The sequence below is a fragment of the Pseudochaenichthys georgianus genome, chromosome 1 (assembly GCF_902827115.2).
Source record: "Pseudochaenichthys georgianus chromosome 1, fPseGeo1.2, whole genome shotgun sequence".
NCBI classification, from domain to species: Eukaryota; Metazoa; Chordata; class Actinopteri; order Perciformes; family Channichthyidae; genus Pseudochaenichthys; species Pseudochaenichthys georgianus.
The window spans coordinates 25,879,023-25,898,723 of NC_047503.1; the positions used below are offsets into that span (position 1 = coordinate 25,879,023).

The 19,701-nt window shown below is 40.9% G+C and overlaps 1 protein-coding gene across 2 annotated transcripts; it reads right to left on the minus strand.

Moving 5' to 3' along the window:
* Window positions 1-603: 603 nt before the first annotated feature.
* Window positions 604-18,134, minus strand: lcorl (ligand dependent nuclear receptor corepressor-like). 2 transcript variants are annotated; one of them, XM_034080536.2, is made up of 8 exons: window positions 18,005-18,134; window positions 16,982-17,047; window positions 14,439-14,530; window positions 14,175-14,301; window positions 13,423-13,647; window positions 13,201-13,267; window positions 2,568-7,768; window positions 604-2,483 (listed from the first exon to the last, which is right to left on the minus strand). In XM_034080536.2, the coding sequence occupies exons 1-8, from the start codon at window positions 18,096-18,098 to the stop codon at window positions 2,476-2,478; spliced, it is 5,880 nt and encodes a 1,959-aa protein (XP_033936427.1). In that variant the 5' UTR covers window positions 18,099-18,134; the 3' UTR covers window positions 604-2,475. The 2 variants fall into 2 exon arrangements, with proteins under 2 accessions (XP_033936427.1, XP_033936435.1); XM_034080544.2 differs by lacking the exons at window positions 604-2,483; window positions 2,568-7,768 and adding an exon at window positions 8,293-12,335.
* Between the last annotated feature and the right edge of the window lie 1,567 nt (window positions 18,135-19,701).

Here is a 19,701-nt window from a genome sequence, read left to right on the forward strand (position 1 = left end):
TGCGTGGATTATGTCACACCAAGAATCAGTTTCACACTAAAAAAAAACGGGACCATAATTATATAATATAAAACTGAAAATGAGGATACTTTATAATATTATATAATTAAAGCATGTGAGCTTATATTATATGTAATCAGCACTATGGCATTTTCAATTAAGCATTACATGAACAATAGCTTTCAAATAATTTCATATTAACATACTGCAGGTGCTTCTGTCTCTACCATGAAGTCGGTTGTTTTTTTAAATAATGTATGTGGTGCAAAAACTAACAACCCTAGATGTGAGCACTTCAAGCTCCTTCGATAGAAGAGGTGAAAATACAGCTTTTGAAATGAGCACTAGCCAAATGCTGGTGAAATATGCAAGGGGCTGATGCATTTGCTTCACTTTCCAGACAAAAATAATGGTTTTCTGTTGAGTCGCACAATTTTTTAACCATTTCATATTACATTGAAATCTTCAGGTTGGGAAATGGCAGCTTTGTGCCAATGAAGAAAAAGATCAAAAGCAAATTCCTTAGATAATCCTGAATGTTCTCAGTACCGGTGTCGAGCACTACACTCTACTTTATTTTTTTACAATAATATTTCTCACTGGTTATTTTTAGAAAGACTCTTTATTATTCCGATCACAGACACCTCTTTGTTGCATCTGTAATGGACAGTATAAAAACACATGATAAAGAAAATATACAACAGATGTTTAGCACCAGGTTCTTCAATAGAGCACTGATCACAAGACTGGGCCACCCCACATCCCTCGTGTTGAGGGCAACCACAGTGACGCACATACAAGGATAGTCAGACACAACACACACACTACAGGTTTAAGCTTTGACCTACAGCCAGACATCTTGGATCTCCCTGAGCTCTTAACACTATAATGATCCAAGATTAGTGTTAACAGATCATCAATCTGGCCATGTCTATCACTCAGTTGATAAGCAAAATAGTCTTAGCTGAGCACCAGTGGAGGTCTTGCTGCAAACACAGAAACTCAAGAGAAAACGCAACAGCAACACATATTCCACCTTATTAACAGTAAATAATGCTAGTAGATTTATGATAAACAATTTAATGCTATTATAACAATTAAGGATCTGTTATTTTTCAGCTTCATGAGGAGAACAAAGCAGGTGGGAGAAAAAATAAAGTATGTAATATCCTCTAAAATCACATTACATGGCTATGTAACTGAAGTAACATCCCAGGCCATTGGTAATTGTGTACATCCATTCATCTGTCAGCAATAAAATAATTACTACATATTGATAAATCATCTGGGTTTGTATTGCACCAAATAGATCCTCTAGTTTTACAGTAGGGTTTGGCAGTGGGACACGGGATGTGCAAAATATCGGGGAGGAATCTGTGTAGTGGGGTTAATAATCTCAGATGAAATAGTGCAAGGAGTAGATCCGACACTAACATACAGTATCTGCTTTGGGTGAAAACAAGATGACATTCACATAAAAGTAACTGAATAAAACAAGACGGATACCACAAACCAACAAATTAATAAGAATACCTTCTTTCCCTCTAAAACTGCATCACTTCTAAATCTCTTCACATATGACTACATTGTGTGGGGCTGTATATTTAGTCAGCTAAAACATGTATATTGGGATTAATGGCCGTTTTGTTGCTTAGACTTGCAGATATTTGTTTTAAATAAACTCAAAGAAATAGTGACATAGTATTTGGTTTCAGTACAGATGGATCGCCAATTACTGTAGTTAAATACACAATGTCATAGTTGGAGCCAATTTACAGAATGATTGGGGTAAAAATGGGGCTTCTTTAAAGAGATAAAGAGTCCTTCATTCACACTACATTTTGGCTACTAACTTGCAATACAACAGCGACAGAAGCATCAACAAATATATTGCAAACAGGGCTCGGATTAGGAAAATAAAATTAGTTTTCAACATACGTTTACCAAAATCTAAAAAACGTATTATATTAAATTAGCATTTTATTTTAACAGTGCCAAAGTAAGGGTGACTATAAATACAAAAACACATTAAATTAATTTTGGGGGGGTTTTTAGGGCTGTACATTCGTAAGGGCATTGTCTAGAATAAGTGGTGGCATTGATAATGAGGTATGTTTTGGGGGAGATGGCACTATCGGCATGATCTCAAGCCTTTCCTTTAATTACAGCTACTCTGACATGGCTCACTGTTTTAAGCACATATCCCCAAAAACTCTCTTCACCGTAATGATTTGATCTACTATACGCGCTCAGAAAGAAAAATGCAATAAAAAAAAATTAACATTTCTGTACATATCCATAGATAAAAATAGTGCAACATCAAGCTTTTGTTAAGTTAGACTGCTACATAATTGCTGAGTGTAAGACTGAATCATAGCGGGATTGGTCAGTCCTTGTGGTCAGCTCAATGTCCAAAGGCACCACGTTAAGCAACAGTCCCTTCCCCAGGTCGGAGGAGGAGGCATCATGCTTCAATTAGTTTTCTGTCAGAGAAGAGAAATGGGAAAAATTGATATAGAAACTCAAAATTGAAAATAAAATGTTAATAAAATAAGCAAGGTAGTTACCAAAAACAAAGTCGCACCATCTCGGCCCGGTAAGGCCTCTCACTCGCGATTGTCTCAACATTTTCGCTGGTGGTGGTTGCGGTGGTTCAGTAGAAGCAACCAAAGGACTTTTGTATTTGCCATTCCTCCTCCTCTCTGGCATCTCATCCTGCACCTGGACTGATTTCAGTGCAGAACCGGCTTGCTCTCTTGAGATGGTACTCCTTATTCTTTCAGTTTTCACAGCTTTAACAACTCCTACAAGTTCTTTCTTCCTTCCTGCTAAGAGGTATGCCGAAGGTGACCCATCATCCAGTGTCACAGTACAGGAGTCCCACTCTTCCTCAGTTGATTCATTGTCCGGAGAGTTAATCTTCCTCAGAAACACTCTGCATTCCTTCAGTGTCTCAGGACTCCAGGCTTTGGAGCAGATGTTGTGCTCTTTCGGTACCTCCGCAGGCTCCTGCGTTTGGTTAACAGAACCGTTTTCCAAACAGTCAGATAACTGACCTCTTGCTGATCTACGTAATGTTTTACGTTTTGGTAGTAGTCCAGTTACTTTCTGTCCATTTGAACGTGTAGCTACATTTATGTTTTTCTTACTCCTGTGCTTCTTTTGACACCTCTCCCTTTCTTTTCGGGTTAGGAACTTTATCTTTGCTCTAAATAGAGTGGTCAGATATTTGCCAAATGATCTGCTTCTCCACCATTGGGCTCTTTGATTGAGCCGACCTGTGGCAAAAAGTTGTCGCCTTATCTTCTTATTTCTCTTCCTCAATCTTCTTTGAGCTTGTTGATGTTGCAAAGGACTTTTTGGCACAGTTTTGGCAAATTTCTTGATGTGTTTGCGCAGTCGCTGGGCCTGAGGACTGGTGCAAACACTCTCTTTATTGATAGTACGAGGAAAATGCATCAGTTCGTAAGAATTACGTGAGCTTGCCTTCTTGACAATAGAAAGGGACTGTGTCTCTGTGGTTTTCATAAACCAGGAACAGACCTGCTGCATACTACAGGACCTTGGTTCCTCAGGAGGACAGTCAAACAGGGTTCGTACCACAGAGGAATGTTTGGACCTCCTGGCAAATGAACTCGTGCCTTGTTTCGATTTAAAAGCAGTCTCTTTTACTTGGTTCTCCCCAGTGTTTGAGACCCAAGTGTCAGAGATGACTCGTATTCGCCTGGCAAGCTCCTCACTCATAGTATTTTCTTCTGCTGATGGTGTCCACCACCTTAGCGTCTCCCTTGGGGTAAAGATTGAATCTACAGATACTCCGGCCACTCTGCCAAGGTCCTGAGATATGTGATTCTTCTCTTGTTCACAGGGCCGTCTTCTCTCCCTTAAAGTCTCCACACTACTCGGTTGCTCCCCCTGTCTCCTTTCATTGCTGGCCTTGTTGAGCAGAAGTTGTTTGGAGCGCCGTAGCAGAGCATTGCTGTGGCTGTATGATCTAGAGGTGGCAACAGCGTGCAGAAAGTGGATTGAAGGCTTTCTCACTCTCATTGAGTGACGCACTGCAACAGGCTGCGTTGGCAATTTGTCTTTATTTTCATCCTCTATTTCAATCCCTTCTTCAATTTGACTGATTTTGCTAGATGACTGTCGACTGATTGTCCGGGGCTCAATGGCAGATTGGAATTCTGGTAGGAGTACTTTCTTAGGAATTAGTGTTTCAGGAGTCTGCCGAGTATCCTTATTTATCAGAATTTTACGATGACGAGGAGACACTGTAGTTACTGTGACTGAGATTCCAGAGATTTTAACTTTTGCAGGTCTACCTGGTTTCCTTGAGGGTGCAGAGTCATCCCGTTTCTGACATTTGATGGTACTGCTAGATTGAGGGGCAGACTGTTTAAGAGGACTGACAAAACTGAATTCATCTGACAATTCTGATGCTGCTCTTTTGATGCTACTTGAATTGGTCTCAGAGTTGTGCACTAAAATACTCAAATCACTTTTAAGGCCAACTGCTTGACAAGCATCATGGAATTCTGTTTGCAGCTGGTCAAATCCCTCGGCCACGGTTCGTTTGTTTCTCCTAGAACGGCCAAACACGACTGTTATTTTTAAGTTCTTGTTTACATTTTCCTCAGCCTCGTATGCTGTAAAAGATTTTCCATTTACTGTTTTTTCCCCCAGTACTGAATCCACAGCCTTCTCCTTGCGTGGTCGACCGATTGGCCTCTTTGCCTTTTGCTCAAGTTGTGGCCCCAGCTTCTTTGGCCGGCCTGGACGCCTTTTTGGAGTGGTTTCATGGAAAGACATTGAGCCACCTGGTGATCTCTGGCTTTCAGCTACATCCACATGCTTAGTCGGAGTGCCTTCGCCTGATCGCCTGGAACCTATTTTAGGTGACGATGAAGCAGACTTGGGTGAAGATGCTGACTTGAGTGGTGAAGAACCAGACTTGGCTGGTGAAGACGCTGACTTGGGGGAAGATGACGACTTTGGTGATAAAGAAGCTAACTTGGGTGAAGAAGAGGACTTGGCTGGTGAAGGACCTGACCTAAGTGTTGATGAAGCAGATTTTGCAGGAGAAGTTGCAGATTTCGGTGTTGAAGAAAGAACCTTTACTGGTGAAGTACACAACTCAGTTGTCTGACTTTTTGTTCCTGACCATGAAGACACTATACAGGGGTCAAAGGGTTCCTGTTCACTAGAACCAGAAGATGCAGATTTAAGACTATATCTGACCCCTTCCTTATACTTTACTGGTGATACAAACATAAGCTTTATTGGACTAGTGTACTGGACTTGGGAGTTGGGAGGGCTTTCAAAACAGGTAGCAGACTTCATTGGGACATCCATATTTGATGGGTTTTGGAGAGTACTTGAAGCTGTCTTTGAGTACTGCATTCTTTTTGGAGATGACCGCAGCCTTCTAAAAAGCTTGTCATCAGAGTTGCTGCCATCTGTTTCATTGTCCATGCTTTGCTTTGTTTGACTCTTTGCTTTGGCAGCAACAGGGACCTGTGGAGTGACCTGATTTGTGGAAAAACCTTTCGATTCTGTGTAGGATGTTTCACACTCATCTCTCTCTGGCGATTGAGATGAGGACAAAAGGGCTTCCCTTATTGATTCCAGTTTAGAGCCCTCAGCGTCTGGAACTTTGGATAAGGCATCTATGGTGCTAGATGTCAAAACGTTGTCCATTTCAGTTTCCTGGTTGGAGGTGTTTTCAGAGAAACATGAAACATAAAACATCTTCCTGGGCTCTGTGACATAAGAGGAGAAACGCTGTGGAGGCACTATATGTCTCCTGGTTCGCCCTGAGTCCTTGGAGTGGTGTGACGGACCTTTCTGCCTATTTCCATTTGGATTATGGTAATCCTTACCTATGCCTCGTCTATTGTCACCATCAGTGCTTTGACCTGAGGAGGCTTCGTTATCACTGTTCATTTCCTTTACAGCATCAGTACCCATACCATCGGGCCTGCTGCACCGTTTTGCCGAGGTTGCAGTCATTGCCATCTTCTTTGTCTGTACACTGTCCCCCTTCAAGCCTTGTATGCCAAATGTACTCAGTAGCTCAGGGGTAGGTAAAGTGCCTGAGTGGGTAAGATCTTTTCCCCCAAAGGATATTTCCCTTTCTTTCTCCTCTGCTTGAATGATCTGAACTCCTTCTGTTACTATATATGCTTTTATCTCCTCTTTTATTTCATTGTCACTTTTTGCAATGATAATGTCCAGTGGTCCCTCCCTAAAACTATGGTTCTCTGCAGGTTCAACACCTAGCTCCATTTCGTTTTGAGAATCCTCTTTAATTAGGTTTGAATCTGATAAAGTGTGTAATGTATTTGCAGCAACATCTCCATCATTCAATCTTTGCCTCTTTGCCTGTCGCGCCTTCCTTCTACTGTAAGACAGGTCAGCAAGCTCTCGTTTAATTTTTAAGGTTTGCCTTCTGGTTGAAGCATCATCAGCAGGTGTTGCTATAGCAGCAAGGACTTCTTGGCGTCGTCGTGAGCGAGTATTAGGTGACTTGGGCTCTTTGCTGTCATGGCGATTGAACAGCTCACTGAGATTGTAGTCACTAGCACTGCCTGTGTGAAGCACTGTTGTGATAATTTCAGTCAAATGGGCATCAGCCTGAAACTGCAGGTTCTGACTTGTCGAGGGACACTGTGGCCACTCCTTTTTAGAGACATTAACGGCTGTGAATACCAGAGGTATATCCTTCTCTATAGGTCCGATTGTCTCCAGTTTCTCACTGAACCGATTCACAACATCTTGCAGTGAAGTCCCACTTGGGTTTTGCTCAGAATGTATACTGCTTGGGGTGCTACAGTATCGCTCCATTTCTGTAGCTGTATCCACACCTGCTTCCTGTTGGCGTTCATTCACCATGCCATCTTTAACAATTAGGTCAGTTTCCTTCTCTTGTCTATGGTGAAGAAGAGAGGGTGGCTTTTCATCAGTTTTTGTATCCATGTCTGAGGGCATAGGGGACAGTGGAGGAGGAGAGGGGCTCTGCTCTCTCTTCAGGACAGGACAAGGAGGATCTCCATCTCCCATCCCTTTTTCTATTGAGTTCCTGACCTGCGTCAGACAGGCATGGCTTGAATAGCAGGGACAAGAGTGGGGGTTGTGTTGGTTACAGCAAATCGATGAAGAAGGGCATAAACTAGAGGAGGGGGTGCAAACTGAAGAGGATTGGGATAACGAAGGAGAGGATGTAAATGAACACACTAGGTTGTTTATATGACCTGCAGCCAGGCTTTGGCCGGAAATGCAGTGCAGCCTCTTGGGGCACATAGCGGTGTAGGTTTCCCTCCTGCACCTCTGCACACAGCTGTAGCTTGAGCCCAGAGGACTGTCACTTTTACAGTCTGTTAAAGAGAAGTGATGGATGCTACATTTGGACGTGGAGTCTCCTGGATGATACATTGCGCTGCCAAGATCTTGATGATCAAAGTCAATTGAGGGGCAGAATGAGTTGCTGTTATGGGCTTTACATTCACTAAATGGGACTGCATTAGGGGTAACAATATCCTGTTGGCTTACACCACAGTAAGAGGAGTGAGATTCCGTTTGACCTTCAGCTCTGTGATTAAGAAACAACAGCATTTTTTCCTGGCATGCCAGCTTCAGGATGTGGTAGAGTAAGGAACGATGTGCTGAGCAGAGCAAGCTGAGAACAGCACCTAACGCAGAGCTCTGACGGAGCTGAGTCCCTCGCTGTCCCAGATCTCCCAATTCTTCCTTTGACGACGACAACAGGAAGCTAAAGACAAAAATAAAAAGAATGGAGTTTTACTCATAGCGAAGCACAGTTGAATATGACAAACATTAAAAAAGTACTCAAGGTGTCTGACACATTTTTATATTAAAATATTGTGTTAATTAATCATGCCTGGTAGATGGTTTCCACTTCCTCCATTAGTGAATATTCTGTTATCTTGCACCTTGTTAAATGACGCAAACATTTTCAGAGGTCTACAACCCTAATGTCTCCATGCATACATATGATGTGCAATGTTATTGATCTCTTATTAATTACTCTTGCATGCTTTTTCCTATTGCTGTATTATAGAAGAGATAAAAAACATGTTTACACCAACACATTTGGCTTTTGCTGCATACACTTTAATGTGAATAAGATCTCAACTGGATTACAAAATTCTGGTTGAACAAACTGACTTTTTCTAGCAGACATGCAAAATAATTTATTTAAGTAAAACAACCATTTTCCTTGTAAACTGTTGATGATCCACAAACCACTTTTTTTAGAAAAATAATGACAGGCGATTGATTAGAGAATTGTTTTATTGATGAGTTGCTGAAGGCAAAAGATAACATTCTGCTAGAGCAGAAGGAACGATTGTAGAACGCTTAAACAAATTGTTTTTTTAACAGCACTTCCAACAACAAAACTAACAGCACACAAAATCTAATGTTCAAATCAACTTACTTTTAAATCAGGTACAGTGAGTGATTTATTTCACTTCTTAACTAACTGATTTTAATATATTATTTTAAGTGTCTCTGTTTTTAATTGGATAGTATTTCCAACACTTCGAGTGCTGTTTAAGTACAGTCCTTGTCAGGGTTTTGTTGGACTGGACGCAGTATAAGAGTATTACATTATGTAATGTGACTGTTGAGGTTTTTTTTTTTAAATCACTTAAATAATGTAATAATAACATAAGCACTAAACAACCACAATAGTAAAGGGTGTCTTTTTAGGATCAAATAAATTATATGGGCTAACATTTAAAGCGTCCATGCAGAAATACACATTTCACATTGCATCAAAGTGCCCAATTACAAATCAATTACTACAACAATCAAGCTAGTAAAATCACAGTTCTGAAGCACAATCATAAATAAGTATGCAGCAACATCAAAAGAAGGTTTCTACAATAAAAATGCTGCTTATAAATCATAGTGCAATAGTTGATTTATGCATACATAGAAGATATCTGTCATTCAAAAAACTTGCCAGTAGTCAAAAACAATAAATGCAAATTAATCTCAAGTTGAAAATAAGCACCAGTGTGTTCTAAGAATAAACTGTAATTAAACACATACAATGATTACTTTTCAATTCTAAGAGGTGTTTAGGCTTGTTAAAAAACAGGCCGTTTGATAAAAATAGCAGATAATTCCCAGAGTAGACACATCATGCTGCGGCCCCGGACACAGGCATTGTGTACTGTACAAAGCGGAGACATTCAGGAGCGGAGACATCAGTAGTTGTATAGTTGCCTAAATTACAATGATTGAAATGCCTATCAATCTGACCAAAAGGCTTAACAAAATTAAAAACTTGTACGTCGATTACCATTCAAATTACAAATACAAATATAACCAACAAGGACAAAAACTTGCACCAAGTTTATCTGCAAGCTAAAAACATGGCATATCTCCTGTATGCCACAGGGTCGAATTAAAACCATTTAAAAACAATTATTTCACAACAAAACGGCTGAAGAATCCTACAATAATTAAAACAATTACTTGAAGGAGTTTAAATGTTGTTGATGGCAATACATTTACACCCTAGTGTTGTTCCTTGAGAGACAAACTTCTCAGACGTGTTTGTAAGCTAACAAGAGCTCATACCCCAGCAGATTCAGTATCGTATCACAGAGTCCTTGACGTGAAACCTGACACTGGGATATAGGCAGATAAAATTCAGAGGTATATATGTGGCAACGAGGTTAGAGAGAGAGAGACAGGCAGACTGACATTGCAGCAAAATAAAATCAAAGCAGCTTTGTGTGGGTAACCCTGAACTGCTGCTTTGGTAGTAGCACTGTTAATGGAAATATGCCCATCTCAGAGGCAGACACAAGCATAGACGCAACATTTAGCATTTCCCCAGACACAAACAAAAAAGCCTGAAAGCCTTACACTGAATCAAGTCATTGTCAAAACGACTGTAACCTCCAGTAGCCTACACAATCAACCATCAAAAACATTAAACCCTATACATGCACCTAATCTCATGTAAATTACACACAATGCATTGAAATAAGTTAAATGAAGCTTCTTTGTTGTAGCTACGCCTCTTTGTGCCAGGGAAACAATCCAGTAGAGTTCAGTTTTAAGCAGCAGTCATGAATGAGGTTTACAGTAATACAGCTACAGTAGCAGAATTAATAAATATATGTGATGACAAAACAACATCTTTTACAAAAGGTAGACATACACAATAACATACATTTCCCAAGCTTATCAGTGCACATTGAAAACATGCTGCACAGTTGCATTCCAACTACACTCAATACAATGTTCAGACTAGTTTGCACAAATAGAAAGGAGAATTATGAGGACACAAAATGGCTTTCATAAACTAATCTCTTCAACAAAAACTCAGTGAAGATGCAGCGACCACAGCAGTTTATAGTGTACAATCTCCCCGTTTGTTGAGGTCTCTAAAAACAGCAATGAGTTTTTAATCTGTTATAATGGCTCTAAGTCACTTCAGTAGCCCAGGTAAAATACCCAGAGAGAGATAGAAAGCTGTAAATGACAATCATCAACGCTCCTTTAAGAAGGAGCTTTAAGAATAGAATCAAACCTGAATAACCTAATAGCTAGCAAAAGTCATACTTTATTTGATAGCTCTCAGAGGTCCACAACTGTATTTATCATACTTAATCCTGGGCAATCTAGTGAAAAACAATCACTGTCAGTTTTTCTCCTTGATGAAGAAAACGAATAATAGACATAAAAACAAGACCAAAACCAACAACTGATTGATCATTGTAGCCAGTGAGTAATACCGTGTTGTAATGCACAAGCTCTGTGCATTACAACATTTTGTTTACAAAAATGGCTTTGTCTTCAAAATATAAAGGGCACCTGTAACACACCGGATGATAAGATTAATTGTAAAAGTAGTGGACAAATGCAGAACATTTTCTGTTATACCTGACTAAAGTTTAAGACAAAGTTTATGGAAAATTTGACACAAGCCATATCTTTTAAGATCTTTTAGGTTTAGTGATATAGAAAAGAAATGAAGCTACGAGGAGTTTTGCTGAACCAAAGCTGCACGACGGCCTCATAAACGCGTGTAGCTCCACTAAACAAAGCCTAGGAAAAAGCTAGAAATACAGCGAAAAGTATGACTGTCACATAACAGACACATAGTTAAAAGACCTGAATATCGATATCCATATACTTTGTAAAGGCATGTGTTGTGTTTAAACAAGTGCCTCCAGAAAACATGTATCTTGTCAGAGGTGATGAGTTCAAGTGTTGAGGAGTTCTAGAGGCGTTATGTGTTCTAGAACATCTTTGCGCCAGCAGCTGAGGCAAGAGTCCCTGAGTTAGTGGAACCCGTCATGGTTCCAGAACCAGACGAGTTGGAATTGGATGAACAAAATATGGCAGATTTCTTCTTGGGCGGGTTCTTCAGAGTTCCAGTGCGCTCTTTGACTTTGTACTCCAGTGTGCTATGGGGCACCCCGTAAATCCCCTGGGCCTTGGACACGCTCATGCGACCTCCCATCACCATAGTGATGGCCTCCTCCAACAGATCGAAGTCGTACTGGCGGTATCTTCCACGCTTCTTTCTTGGTTGCTTGTCTTTATCCCTGCCCCCGTCTTCTGAGTCATCCAGTGAGGACCCGCGTGGTCCGAGGCGATGAGGTGACTGGTTGGCACTGCCTGGACAGCCATGTGGTAAGAAAGGGGGTCTGAGTTTGAAGAGAGATGAGGGTCTAGCAGTAGCTGTCGATGAACTGGCAGTACCCTCCATTGATGAGGTACGTTGATGCAGGTTTTCAGCCGAGCAGCCATTCTCAGCGGGGATCGCCCTGTTATGGTCAGCCATGGAGCGAACTTGAGGAATACGCAGGGACGTTGGTTGCTCCAGACTGGGAGTGGGGCTTGGTGGAGGCTGGAGAGCATCCCTGAGCTGGGGAAAAGAGTTGGGGAGGGTTTTGTGTAGACCACTTGGCTTATAAAAGGAGAGGGAGGATGAAGAGAAACTAAAGTCACCATTCTCCTCTGCAGCTCCTCCAATTTCTGCCTGCTCCGCCCACGCCGCCACCTTCTGAAGAACAAGACGAGCTTCGCCGCCAAACATTGATGACATCACATTGTATGATGTCACTTCATCCCTGCTTCCTGGTGCGAGTTGATGAAGCATCCCCAGCCTCCCTTCAGCCAAGCCGTCTAGACCTTGCCTCAGGGTACGAAGGGGAATCCCATAAAGCAATGCGGCCCGCTGCTCCTGCAGCCTCCCTGAACGTATGTCCTTCAAGGCCTTGGACAGCAATCCCTCAGACAGCTCCAAGCTCCTCTCAATGTACTCCTCCTTCTGCCTTCGCTGCCTCCTAGGGAATGGAGGACCAAACAGCAGGGTCAGGATGGAGGAGATGGAGGGGGTTTGATTTTGGCATAGGGGACAGGGGGAGTGCAGAGCGAGGGGTCCACTCATTTATGTATTGTGTTGGTAACATCACTGCGACTCTTATGTTTCATGTCTGTCTGTTCTCACACACTGCTGCTGTGTGTCTCTTACACACGTCTTGTGTGTGTGGCAAAGCCTCTTCACGTCCAGGTGGGACTGTCTGTGAATGGCTGGGCTTACTTTGGCGCTCACACACAACCCTTGTAGTTTTGTGATATCCTTCAGCGAGAGTCCTACATGCTTGAAGGTTGAATAATCAAACTCATCATAAAAAAAGGAGGTAAAATCGTTATGAGGTACTGCAATGTTCTCCTCATTGTGCAATCATGTTCGCAAATATGATAGTGCCAGTGCTGTGACGTTACCGCTCAAAAGATAAAAGAGTCATCCCCATAGAACTAAAACACAAGACACAAGCTAGCTCTCCTAATAACTAACAATGAACAGATATCCTCAAATAGGCCAGAGAGTAGCGCTGTTAAAAACAACAGTAGTACAAAACAGTGTTGATGCTAACCTTTCAATTTGAGCCTTGCTGTTCAACTATGAAATTACTGCTTATAATGCTGAACTCAGTTAAAAATCGGTATTTCCTCACATGCAAAGTCCTACTGGGTTTGGACAAAAATGCTTAGGTCCTGTAATTTAATTATTGTATTCGGGAATAGCCCCCCATTTAAAAATAATATTAATGATAGGGTTTCCTTCTGCATTTGCCACGCGGAGGAATACCACGAAGGTGGAAAGTACGAGCCAGAGGCAATTCAAATATAAAGAAAAACTCTTACCCTGAAGCTTTTCCTTTTATTGATGTTGACGAAGCAGAGTTCCTGTTGGAGAGGTCGAGCACGGCATCTGTTACAAGAAGAAATCATGTTAACTGATTAGGGTTTGAGTTACAGAGGTTTCGTACCTTAAGAAAACATCAATGTTACAGTCTTAAAACTTTGCAGGCTGGAAACATTCATTTATTGGCATTCAATTCCTAATATTTGAAACACCTCTACTACCTGGGTCACTTTCACTTTCTTTCTCGTTTCCAGTTCGGTTCACTGTGAGGTCCAGAGGGGCATCTGATGTTTGTGACAGAGGTGATGAGGTCCTAGTTGTAGCACCATTTGTACTGGTGTGTTGTAGGCACTTGGATGCGTACTCCAAGGCAAACTGATGTATCATCTTCTTCATTAGCTCCTGGGCAACCAGAGGGATTTTGAAATCGCAGCCCAGTGCCACATCTAATGAAGAACAGGACATTGAATTCTCTTTAGACTTTTATATCTATTAAAAGGTGGGGTAGGTAATTTTGGAGAAACCAGCTCGAGTGCGCTAGAATTTGAAAATACACAGCCGGAAAAAATCTGCCACTTCCTTACAGAGCCCCTCCTCCAACACACAGGAACGCGCACATGACCAATGAGGGCACGAGATAAGTTTGTGCACAGATGGAAGGCTGACAGGCAGGTAGGCCATCCAGTTATTTTAGCCGGGCCGGCTAAAATGATTGGTCGTGCTTTTTACAGCGCCACAGCTTCCACAGATGAAATTGTTTTATGGATTTTTTGTCAAAGCACTTAAGATATTCATTGCTATCGGGATGTTAAGAGCATTCCATGGAATATAACAAAAAGTGTATCTCAAACCGGTTTCTCAAACTTACCTACCCCACCTTTAAGAAAGCAACTAGATAACTACTGTGCGCCTTTGACAGGAGCATGAGTGTATCAGAAGTTACAATGTGTGTGCCATGCATCAAAAGGCTTACCTTTCTGGTAAAACACAGCATGGAGAAACCTGTGTGCTGATTGGCTGCTCTCAGAGATGTTTGGAGCCTGGCAGGGAGAGTAATCAGAGGGGGAGGAGAGGGGCGAGGTGGCTGCAGGTGCATGATCCTACAAGAAAAAGATACAAGGTTACTTATCCGATTGCTGTATATCTTATTTTTTCTTCATCTTATATTAAACCATATCATATAAATACGTTCAACAGACAAACACACTAATATTATCTGGACTAGAAAAATACTCACACTGCTGAGCTTGTCAAGGGGAAGGTTGCAGAATGAACATTGAGCGCAATTTGTTTCTAGGGACCAGTCATCCAACTCTTGAGGTTCGCAGTCTGAAAGACACAATTACACATAACCAGGCATTAATACGTAAAGACTTCAAACAGCTTACTCGATTGACAGGAGGTTGTTTCCAAACATCATCATCACACACATGTATGCCACGAGTGCGATTTAGATTTGAATGGGGCCGTAGACGGTTATGAGCATTGTTGCAAATCAAAGAGAAAGACTGCATTGTAACAATATTGGATTGGTTGAAGTAGTTATTTAATAAATTAATGTTTTCTAAATAAAAGTTCCAGAACATTTATTACGATATTAAATACACACACATTTTAATATATATTGTATACAATTCAAAAGCAATGATGAGTAAATATTTGATTTGCCCTCAATAAGAGCTGTTACAAGCACACTTTGCTCAGCCCTTTTAAAATATAAAGGCAGGATATATGTTGCAAATGTATTATCTTTTCAATTTACACACGGCATCTATTGCACGTCTGTCCGTCCTGGGAGAGGGATCCCTCCTCTGTTGCTCTCCCTGAAGTTTTTCCTTGTACGATGTGAGGGTCTAAGGACAGAGGGTGTCGTATTGTCATACTGATATTCTGTACAAACTGTGAAGACCACTGAGACAAATGTAACATTTGTGATATTGGGCTATATAAATAAACATTGATTGATTGATTGATATGAATGTCGTCAATCATTTCATCATGACTGCCATGTCTCTATATAGTCATTCACACCCATGGTGTTTCAGGGCCGGTTCGGAGCTGGAGCTTGAAAAGCACCGGGTTTTCCTGTTCACATCGCAGCCTCTTAGCTCCGGAATCCGGTTTGTTTCAAGCACCCAAAAATTGTCCGGCTAGAGCAAAAGCACCGCATACGTCACACTTACGTCGAGGTGGGGGCAGGGGGAATCGGAATCGTCGTTGAAGTTGATGATTACGATTGTAAAGCAGTTTTGAATGTAGCATGTAATGACTGTAAAGTTGGTAGTAAAGTCGTCCCATTTCGTTTCGACAGAGCAAAACCAAAACGAGTAGCGCTTCAACACAATCGGCCATTGTTGTTGTTGTCGGTGTGAGCTGTGAGGGGTTTCCGCGCGGTTTGGCTTTATGAAGCAGGCACGCAAACGGTTACGTCATGACGCAAACGATGATGCAATGACGCAGCACCAGTCGGACTCTGGGCGGTGTGAAAAGAGCCGGAGCTAAACCGAAGAACCAGTTCTGAACCTGAAAAGCTCTAGCACGGAGCTTGAACTGGAGTTGCGTTGGTGTGAATGAGGAAAGTGACACATCATCAGATTATGTTCCTGTCTAACCTTACTCAGACTCCAGATGGCACTGCTGACTGCATTGAGAGAACAGATTGTGTCAAACGAGCTGTGTCTTTTTGTTGTTGTAAGTGCTGGAGGCCTGTGATGGCAAACTGAGATATTAAGAGCTGCAGTGAATAAAGTGGTGTATACCCCTGATAGATACAATGGATACATTTGCAAAGATCAGATAATAATGAAATGAGCTGGGATTACATTTGCAAATAATTTAAGATTCTTTTAATTATTGGATTTTTTTTTTATTACCTACACTTATGTTAATATGTTTTTTTATTTTTAAACATAACTAGGAATGCTGCATGTCTTTATTTTTTTATTTTTATATTTTCTGAATGTTTTGATGGCACCTTAAAAAGGAGTAACTCTTCTCTTTTCATTGTATAATGGCAATTAAGGCTTATATTCTATTCTATAAAAGTGCCAAACAAGAAGTATTATTATGATAACTACTGAGTAGCATGATGTTTACCTGTTTGCAAGTTAAGGCGTATGCCCTTGAAAAAAAAATATTGTACTCCTTAATTTATTAACTTTAACTAGGAGCAATAAAGGTGCCATGTAGTGTTTAGTCTTGTTTGATACCAGAGTGTAGCAGTTAGTAGCTAGGTTTACTTTAGGATATAGCTGCATTTTCTGTTTATTGCAATTTAAAAAAAGACAACCCATTTTAACTTTTGATTCCCAAAAATGTTCAAAGGCCAAACATTGGCTGGCCTGCAGTAGACATGAAATAATGTAAAGTGATGTGATTACATTATGTTGGCCTGGCAGATTTGGGTTAAACTATATTTTCATAGTTCTACAGATGTTATAGATCAATTCAAATTATAAATGTATCATGAATGAAAACACACCATACTACTCGATTTAACAAGGTTAATCTCATATATTTAAGTTTGGTACATTTAAGTGGCAAACTTAAATGTAACAAATAATACGGTATTTAGTTAATAATGTACAGGTTGACTAAATACACCATACGTTGTCACACTGCCATAAATATTCACTAGAGAACCGAATGTTCAAAAATCCTGAAAATATTGCACAAAGAAAGCACCATTTACTCCTGTCTAAGTAATGTCTGCTTAAAACTTGATATTCAAATATAAAATATGTCTAGGATTACAAAAAGTTAGGACGTTTAAAAACCCACCATCAAATAAATTGAGGTCCTTCAGCAACAGTGGGCCATAGATTCCCTCCAGAATGCTTTCAAACCCTGCAAGACAAAATGAACAGAACAGTCGTTCAGTACTAATACGAATAACTTATGCATATTTGAGTTGCCTAACATTAGAGTGATATGTGTCCCTCCCATTTTATCCGTGTACTTTACTGGAACAGTGTGACGGTAACAGATCTGACAGATAAGCGGACTACGATACCCAACTGTCAGCAACACATACACACTTGAATAGAGTCTAAATATTAACTTGGTAAACTCCAAAGAAACAAAATTCGTAAATAGTATTAACATTGTTACTTTGATGTTTTTATTGGTGTTCATGCATAACGATGTTGATGTCACTGTGATTGAACATTAGCCTACAAAGCAGATAAAATCCAGCTAGCTTCGGGTGAGCTAGCCTAAAGTGACCGGTTTCTGAAGCATAAAATATGGTGTTTCAAAAAGCAAACGGTGCGAGGAAAACCATTAGTCGAGACCCCCGTGATGTGTGCTTTTCTATTATTGCACTGACATGAGCAGCTCTACCGTAGCAACCATCCCCTCCCCCAAATAACATCAACAACGTTAATGTTAGCATAGCATGTTAGCAGTATATTAGCATAGCCAACATTATGTCAATAAACTAATTAAGCTTACGGTTTGGCGATCAGTTCATTGCAAAATATGTGTTATGCCTTAATGCTACATGTACAGTATCATCCAAGTCAGATAACACACTTTGACGGAGCTAGCACCGGTGGGTATCAAGCTAGCTCAGAGGGACAAAGAAAAGGAGCCAAACTCGACGGGCTAGCCAGCTGGTAAATATTAGCCTGCCAGCTTAACTTAACGGCTAACGCTGGCCACCTACAGTGCCAGGCTACTAGCTTAGCTAGCACTAGCTAGCAATCTAACATAGCTGTGGGTAGCGATCCAGCAGCTACCGGGCGAAATCACTTTGACGCTGGTTGATTTTTTACAAAATATGCAACTGCAAATTGATCATACCAACGCAGTGTATCAATTTGTGTCGCCAAGAATCAAGTTCCCGCCGAAACCCTCTTCTTTCGGCCGTGCATTTGGAGCACTGCACGTTCGCCATTCTGCGTCCTTCCTCCCCCCTCTCTCTCCCTCCGTCTGATCCACAGGAGGAAGCGGCTGTGGACGGTTACTGCTGCCCAGATATCAGTGGCCGCTAGAGGGAGAAAACCTGGACAAAACTGACTTGCACTTTCCGTGTAATGGCTAAACAGCCATGGTCGATCTATAAGAAAACAGTCAAAGACATGTTTGTAATCTATCAATAGATGGAGATTGAAGATTCTTATGAGGGGTTTAATGTAATTGACTGTGAAATGATGATGTGGATGATGCTTTCCTGTTGCAGTTGCATACTCAAGTGAGCAGCAGTTGTTGAAATGAATGCTACAACAATATTGTTATTGTTCATTTTCCGTGCAAGCAGTATCTGTATGACATATGGTCAGGTGGGTGGATTGTCACATGACCAAATATAGGCTACCCTACACCATATACACCCATATACAGTATGTTCATGTGTAAACACCCTATTGGCTGCTAAACTATATAGGCCACAGTATGCATGTATGATTGGTTAACAGGAATATGTTTGCTGTTAAATTATTATTTATTTATGTTTGTAAATATATGTTTTACTATTAAATATATTGGCTATGAAGTACAACTTCTACAGTGAAAACAATACATCCTAAATCCATAGAATGAAGAATATATTCAATTTCTCAATAATCCTGAAGAAAACAGTAGCCCCCAAAGTGTGGGGGATTCAAAATAACAAAGCTTGGTTACAATGCTGCTTGTTCCTGTGAGTGTTTATACTGGTGGTAAATGAAGGAGTATTTAGACTTTAACAGAACTTAAAATATCTTGGGATGTAGAGAAAAAGGTTTCATATGTAGATTTGGCCACCATGCACCATCTAATGCATGATGGGAGAATACAATAATAAAAACAAACCTGACTTTCTAAAAAACACCAATACTCACTGCCTGCTCCTCCTCAGTGCAACCACATGAGGGCAGCAGAGAACTTTCGTTTTTTCTGGATAGACTTGTATCAATAGCGTGCAATTGCATGGTGAACACGAGGTCAAATGTTAATGGTAGGCCTTATTCTGTACTATTTCCCATTACCCAAAACCTTATGAATATATTTTTCTTTGTTTACATTCAGGCAACAGGGCAGCCAAGCTCCAGATCTTTAGGGGACCCGCCTTCCATAGTTGTATTGCCAATTTGTCGGTACAAACTGTAATTAAATAACATGCGTGTATAGCGGCAAACTCAGAATAAAAAAACAGCAACATATTTTTACCAATCAAAATAATATTTCTGTTTGCACTGCACTTGTGGGCATATAGAGTGAGCAAACAGGGTTTAAACAGGGGGCCTCCAGCTTATTTCTGCCCCATGGCCCCCTGACTGGTCAATCTGGCAGTGCATCTCGTAATGCAGAAGATCAGAAGGCTATGAAAACAGCCGACACAAAGGGGGTTCATGGAGAGTGTGTGAGTGATTGAGTGAGGGACAGAGCAGGGAGGCCGATTAGACATATGACATGGAGTTAGAAAGATCTATGGAGGGCTGTAGAGCAGATACGGAGATGTGGTTGAACGTTGGTCTTAGAGTAAAGGAAGCAAGTGTCCCAGGCCCAGGTGGAATTCA

What these genes read in the sequence shown, in the direction of transcription:
- lcorl (XM_034080536.2), bottom strand. Translation starts at nt 18,098, where the DNA reads ATGGCGAACGTGCAGTGCTCCAAATGCACGGCCGAAAGAAGAGGGTTT. An exon ending in GGACCTCAATTTATTTGATG is followed by an intron (nt 14,531 to 16,981) that starts GTGGGTTTTTAA and finishes TGTGTCTTTCAG; the next exon opens with ACTGCGAACCTCAAGAGTTG. An exon ending in AGAAAGTGAAAGTGACCCAG is followed by an intron (nt 13,268 to 13,422) that starts GTAGTAGAGGTG and finishes TTCTTGTAACAG; the next exon opens with ATGCCGTGCTCGACCTCTCC.